This window comes from Saccostrea echinata, unplaced genomic scaffold (assembly GCF_033153115.1).
Source record: "Saccostrea echinata isolate AGI-Se365-2 ecotype Australia unplaced genomic scaffold, CSIRO_AGI_Sech_v1 ptg000054l, whole genome shotgun sequence".
Taxonomy (NCBI): domain Eukaryota; kingdom Metazoa; phylum Mollusca; class Bivalvia; order Ostreida; family Ostreidae; genus Saccostrea; species Saccostrea echinata.
Genome location: NW_026889803.1, coordinates 17,851,323 through 17,858,208, shown reverse-complemented (window position 1 = coordinate 17,858,208; position 6,886 = coordinate 17,851,323). Strand labels below are relative to the sequence as shown.

Sequence of the window (6,886 nt, the reverse complement as noted above, 5' to 3'; positions counted from 1 at the left end):
GCAGGATTTCATCTAGTCATAGTATATTTTGAAAGTTCTTGTCACAGGTAATGTAGATATCGAATATGAAAGCCCTATTTCTTCCATTTTAAAATTTTTGACCAAGGTAAAAGTAATGTTAAGTCTTTGAAAAGTTTGGAAAACTTCAAGGTGAATTTCACTGGTCCAAAAATCGTAGTACATGTATCTGGAAAGGTCTTGTCACAGGTAATGTATATGTGAAATATGAAATCCCTATCTCTTTTCACTCAAAAGTAAAGACGAAGGTTAAAGTGTTTGAGACAGACAGGCGGAGAGACGAATGGGATTTAACGTCCCCCGCTTTCGCGAAAGCGGGAGACAAAAACATATTAAAAGCACCTTAATTTTTTGTAGTGTTCGGCTAATAGACACAGGAAATAATAAATCAAACAAAATATTACATATTTAATTGTCCTTGCCCTTAAGTTACTTTTCCTTTAAACACAGAATATTTTAATGAATTTACATATAATGCAGTATAAAATGTACTGTTTGCGCATTAAATTTTCAAGTCCACTTTCTCATCCTGTTTACTCTTACAACATGTCACACACATGAATTGACTAATAATTCTGTCATAGGGTTCGAGAGAGTGAAGCCATAAAGGCAAAAACTCCCAGTTTTGAAGCTTTCTAGGAAGGCAACCAGGCGCCTTGATCTGTAGAATGTTGACAAGGATCACAATTACCAGTAAGGTCAATAGAGGTATTCCTACCGCCATAAATATGACAGGGCCAGCTCGCGATAAACCGAAGACACCCCCAGGAAGTACAAAAAACATCCCGACTAGGTACACGATCGCAAACCATCGATACATAGCAGTTGTGTTCCCAAGTTTTTTTGCCAGGTAAATGGGGACCTTTCGTATGAATGGTAATGGGTAAAAAATTAAAGTGCCCGTAATGTTGAAGAACAAGTGACAAAGGGCTACTTGTAATGTTAGATGAACTTCCGTTTCAGACACAGCAAGAGCAGCTAAAATACCGGTGACTGTAGTACCGATGTTGGCACCTATCGTAAGCGGGTACATTCTCTCAAGGGATACGATCCCAACTCCAACGAGGGGTGTCAATGTTGAGGTAAATACTGAGCTACTTTGGATAATCATTGTCATGCCTAGAAATTAAAAAAAAGAACGTATTTTTATTTGACAAGTAAAACGCTAATGTTATTTTCTTCTCTTCGAAAAATGTCAATTTTTATAAACATACATGTATACCATAATGGGAAAAGGACTCGGTTATACTCAGGTACGTCTGATCCCATTTAATATTCTTTGTTCTAAATTTAATTATAATAAATGCATAACCCTGTCAAATTGTAATTGTCGATTACTGTTTGATGCAATGCCACATTAATTGAACATTATAACAATTGAAGAAAAAATAATCTTGTCACCTGTCCCAATTAGAATGGCAAGGTATCCCGTCAACCATGCTAGTTTCCCTGGAAAGTCAGCGTTGATAAAACGCTTGACAAGAGATGCCATGGTTCCTTTGAACAAGGAATTTAAAAGCTTCACAACAATGAATAAACATAAAACAATTAACAGTAAAGCTGCAATGGTCAAAATAATCCCGGCTTCTTCGTCAGTAAGATTGCTGAGGGCGAATAGGTTTTTGCAGCGGGTGTTCCCAGTTACATTTTTTGGAAAGCAGGTATCTGTAAATATAGAGCCTACAATATATCACCTTGTCAAGTTTACCAAATGCAATAAAAAAAATACACATCTTTTATTTAGGCACCGCTCAGCGAACGCCCAAAAATAACCCTTCCGTCTGACTGATATAAATTTGGTTATAGTTTCCTCCTTTCCTCTTGGTCCAGTCGCTTATAATTTTTTCACAGAGTGCTCGTTGTAGCCCTGACCTTGACCCAAATTTCTGTGTAAAAGATGAATGTCGAAGATGTTTTATCAAAATACTTGTTTTGGCGTGTTTATTTTATATTCTGCCTTAATAAGTTTGAGTTTACATTGAAACAATAGAGTTAAAAGGTACGCAAAGTCTGAACCAAGTCAAACATTAAATTTTAAGTTACTGGTAACCAGATTTTGTAAAATCTAGACTTCTGGAGTAATTATATATTTTTTCTCTATGCAAAGTTTAACACCAACATAAATATGTGAAAAAAATTCAGTGACTATGTGCAATTTTTTTTTCATCTCTATTATTGAAGATCATTTATAAACTATTCTGTAAAAATATTTGTTTAAGATTCCAGTCATTATTAATTTGAATAGATTTCACCATTTCATTTCTTTTCCAACTCTTTTCTATGATAACATTCAAATACATAGTCCTGGCTGTAATGAACTTTTTAGAATGCTATTTTAAGTTTTTTGTATGAAGACTCTTTGTTCACTTAAAAAAAAGATAGCAAAATCTTATCCTTATTTGAAGAGGAATGCCAAACGTTCCTTTCCAATAACCCAATATTCATTTTACTTGCTCACTATTTTAATGATGCATGTATCTAGTTGGAGACTTGATATACTTGTGAGTAAGTGACACAATTTTTTTCTCTACATGAAAAAAATTGTTTATTGACACTACTTGATCTTCGATGGAAAAACGATAAACAAGGACAAGGCATGTTAACGGCCGAAATATGCCATTTGTTTGATATAAATATCAAACTGCAGTTAAAAATTATCACTTGATAAATTGCTATTAACCAACCTATATGATGCTTGTTTTAAAAACGGCATATATTTTGATTTAAAGTGTAACTGGAGGCCACAAGAGGGTGACAAATTAGACCATTTTACCTAATTTCCTCAATTCTGATGGAATGTGGTCGCATTTGAGATATTTTTCACTACTGAACCAAAAGAGCACAAGCTTGTCTGAGATTTTCATACACAAGGTGTATGTGATACTAGTGTATGGAATATGTAAATTTAGTAGATAGGAAGTTTGTACTTTTTTCTGAAAAAAAAAAGAATGTGCTTTAAAATTGCTAAAAATTTGAATAAAGCTGAGAAAATTCGGAAATTGAACTTTCTGTGACCTCTATAAATTCATCATTTAATATGAATATACATATGCATTTGGTACCAGGGTTTTTTGATTATGAACTATCGTATCATCCTTAAACACCCAAAATAAGGGGCCAAATAGGAATCCTAGCTTATCTTGTTTTTTGCAATTGCAACAGTTGTATTTTTTCCTCCTATATTTCATGCAAGTGACTATATTTCTGCAAACTACATTATCTTACAGAGAAAGTGATCTACGACCATAAAGTATTACCTTCAAGATTAGTTGTAATCTTTATTTTGTCACACCATCTTTTCAACACTGATCGTGATGTGCCATTTAAGTGCACAGCCTTGCATTTCAATGCAGTTTTGTCAATCTGAAATGATATCTTTTGGTACAGAAAATCGTTACATGTATAACCTAGAAACAAAATACTTAATGTAAACACGTTTATAATTACTCATGACAATAAATGATTTCAAATTACATAAAATTTTAAAATAGAAAAAGTCAGTGGGTTTTTGAAAAAGAACGAATATTGTCAGCGGCTGTGATGATTCAATTGCACCATGTTTTATAGGAGGAAACAAATTTTGAAATGAAAACACCTTTTCTGCATGTGTCAAGAAAATCGAGATATATCGTATGGAAATCTGAAAATGACTTTCTTATTATTACCTGGACAAACAAGCGAATAAACGGTTTTGTGATGGTCTTCAACAAATCCTTTTTCGTCTTGGAAGAACCTGCAGTGTCAATGGAATCTACTAATGCTTTCGTTAAATGATATAAATACCCAGAAACAACTTCAAGGGGTAAGAGAACGATAACGCACATCCAATTGAATACGTCATGAATTGTGGCGCCACCAAAAGCCTTTCTAAACTCTTCACGTGATCCTGCCTGCGCCAATGAAACTATTGTATTGGTTACCGTGGTGCCGATGTTTGAACCCATGACGATAGGGATAGTTTGTTTCACAGGAATTGCTTAAAGACAAATGTTCATACTCAACATTTTAACATAAATACATAAGGATATTCATAACAAAAATATAACCTTTTTAAAGGGTTTTGATGCTTAAAATTCCAATTACTTTTGGTTCCAGCCAATGCAATAACTATTGAAACCGTTGTTGATGAACTTTGAATTAAAGCTGTCGCCAAAACCCCAATCATTAATCCTGCTACTGGATTCGAGAGCACTTCGTTTTCCTTAAAGATTTTAGCATTTGTTTCACCTGTAAAGTATAAACATAAATGATGTTCCTGCTCATTCAAATGATAAAATGTGAGGAAAGCAACATTTTTGTGTGTTCAAGCCCAAAATGTTATATCAGTCTGTCAATTTTTAAATAGGAAATCTAGGAACAAAAATTACCGAACCCCCACCCCGTTTTCCACACACGTGTTCCCATTCCTTCACAATGAAAATAATTATTGTCTGCCAATTATGCAAATGAATGAACACGGAGATCATTTACCTCCAAGAAGTTGAAAAGCATCCGTTAGAAATCCGAGAGCACAAATGAAAAGGTAAACAAAAACCAGCAAAATGACAGTCTTCACAAGAATTGAAACCAACAGCTTTGCACGCTTTGAAGGCGGCAACTCTGGAAAAAAGTATATACTTCATTTTTTTTCAACTACACTAGGGAATAAATCAATGGTCATTTGAAAGTACAAATAATTCTTAGTGTTAATGTATATCGAACCTTTCCAGCTGATGGTTCCATCCAGATCCAGAGTTACTGCCCAGGGATCAGTGTATTCTACAGGATCTTTTGGGTTTTCATGCAAGTCTCTCCCATCCTTGAATCATTCAATATTTTAAGTCATTTACATGTACATGTCTTGGCAGCTGATTTTTCACATGAAATGGATGAGCATATCTGATGAAAATTTTATATAAAACAAGAGGTTAAAAGTAAAAACTTAAAATTCAAGATTTTCTTATAAGTAAAGAATGTCTTTAAAAATGTTATAATTTTTACCTTTGCTTTTATGTTTTCAAGTTCCATGTTTCCCAATGTGGTGCTTATTAACGTGATGTGCATTAATGATTGAGCTTGGGGAGAACTTTTGACCTGATTGGCAAGTATTTCCGCCTATGGGAATTCCCTCATTAAAAGGCCAAATCATGTAATTATTTGTGATTTTCTAATTGTGTATCATATGTCGTTACTATTTCTTAATGCATTTTGGATAAAGTGTTTTCAATCTTGAAATCATTAAATTTTATGGTATGATTTCATCAAGATTTTGTTGAATCGTCGTTTCAAACAGAAACGATGTTCGTTTTCAAAATCATAAAGTGTTTGGGCATCTTTTTTTTACCAGATGTAGTTGTATTTAAAGTTTTGCAGAAATCTGCTCTTCTTGTTCTAACTTTTCCATTTATTTTGAACAAATGATGAGGATATCTCTGAAGAATTACCAAACATTTATTTTAAGTGTAAAAAAATTGAGTTAATCAGACTATGTGAAAATTTTATAAATGAGGCCATTGTTTTGTTGGTATTCTATTAACTCCGTATTTACATGGCACATAAGTTAAAAAAAAATTGCGCGATGATGAAAGACATTTCATGTCCGTTTCTTAACTAGGTAACATTCATAAATTATTTTGCTATGAAATGAATAGAAAAATATTAGTTATAAACTCATCAGATTTCTTGGTTATTATTCCCGAAAATCTTGTATAAAAAGTATCGTATAAGTAAAACTTAAACTATACATTAAATGTATGATTTGGTCACTATCTATCGGGGCACCAGCTAATGAATTGCACCGTAGAGCACCAGAAACAGATTGACAAATGTCTTTGCTCTATGTGTTTATACTTGTCAAGGCTATTAGTAGACCGTATTAGACAAACTGATTCATTACCATTTATAAAACCTTTTCGGCAATGATACAACATGCCTTTGTCGATACAAGAGCGATAAAAGTCCCTGTATATGTAATAACAAAACAAAAACAACATGTGGTAAATGTCACCAACTTTTTCCGCTTTACATGTGCAGATTGTTATCAAACAGAAAAAAAGGAACTAGAATTTATAAATTGGTATATCTTAATCTATCAAAACAACAACAGTCACATAAATCTATCTTTGTACACCGAACCGCTAAAAAATGAGTCATTCTGGCCTTGCTGAGCATAGTTTGGGATTTTGGAGATTTTCTTCTTAATTATATCTATGTTAATCTGAGACTTCCAATTTGTAGCCCCACATTAGTCCTACATGGAGATATTTGTTTTTAAAATGATTAATTGAAGAGAACTTTAAAGAATGTCCTTTAAATTAATATGTTTCTATGTCCCTCCGATGGTCCAACTCTAGCCCAGGGGCCATGATTTAAACAAATTTCAATATACACAATATAAATAAATAAATACACTCAACTTCTTCGTGCTTCATTGATTTTCAAGAAGTTTTTCAAATGACCCCACCCTATTTTTTTTTTAACTGAATAATATCTTGCCTTTGCAAAGAACATGAGCCTTTCATTGGTCAAATTTAGGGGGATTTGCAACGTTTCTGATTTATGGACAGGATTATCCAGTTATCTTTCAATGGTTACTAATGCATATTACCAGACAATAACTGGCTCAACCACCACCCCTTTCTATACTCTTAATTTCAAAAATTGCTCAAAATATACATTTGTCAATTAAAATTGATTTCAATGTAAATTAAGAAATAAGTTTATGTCATTTATTGTGAAGGAGCAAATTTTGAATAAGATGTTTAATTAATAATTACATGATACACATTATCGTGCGTTAATTAATACGATATCCTGATAAAAATTAAATATTTACCAATGTACTTCTGTTTGCTTCTCTTTACTATTTTAGAGTTACTGTCCTTTGTTT

At 33.0% G+C, this 6,886-nt stretch overlaps 1 protein-coding gene across 1 annotated transcript; it reads right to left on the bottom strand.

The window, feature by feature from the left end:
• Positions 1-440: 440 nt before the first annotated feature.
• Positions 441-5,025, bottom strand: LOC133204688 (sodium-dependent phosphate transport protein 2B-like). Its single transcript, XM_061340431.1, has 8 exons — positions 4,999-5,025; positions 4,720-4,816; positions 4,489-4,617; positions 4,102-4,245; positions 3,684-3,994; positions 3,276-3,381; positions 1,420-1,683; positions 441-1,137 (listed from the first exon to the last, which is right to left on the bottom strand). The coding sequence occupies exons 1-8, from the start codon at positions 5,023-5,025 to the stop codon at positions 521-523; spliced, it is 1,695 nt and encodes a 564-aa protein (XP_061196415.1). The 3' UTR covers positions 441-520.
• Between the last annotated feature and the right edge of the window lie 1,861 nt (positions 5,026-6,886).

Coding starts and splice junctions, on each gene's coding strand:
- LOC133204688 (XM_061340431.1), bottom strand. CDS start 5,025: ATGGAACTTGAAAACATAAAAGCAAAG. Junction 4,618..4,719: donor TGGAACCATCAGCTGGAAAG/GTTCGATATACA, acceptor ACTTTTTTCCAG/AGTTGCCGCCTTCAAAGCGT. Junction 1,138..1,419: donor TGCCATTCTAATTGGGACAG/GTGACAAGATTA, acceptor TTTAATTTCTAG/GCATGACAATGATTATCCAA.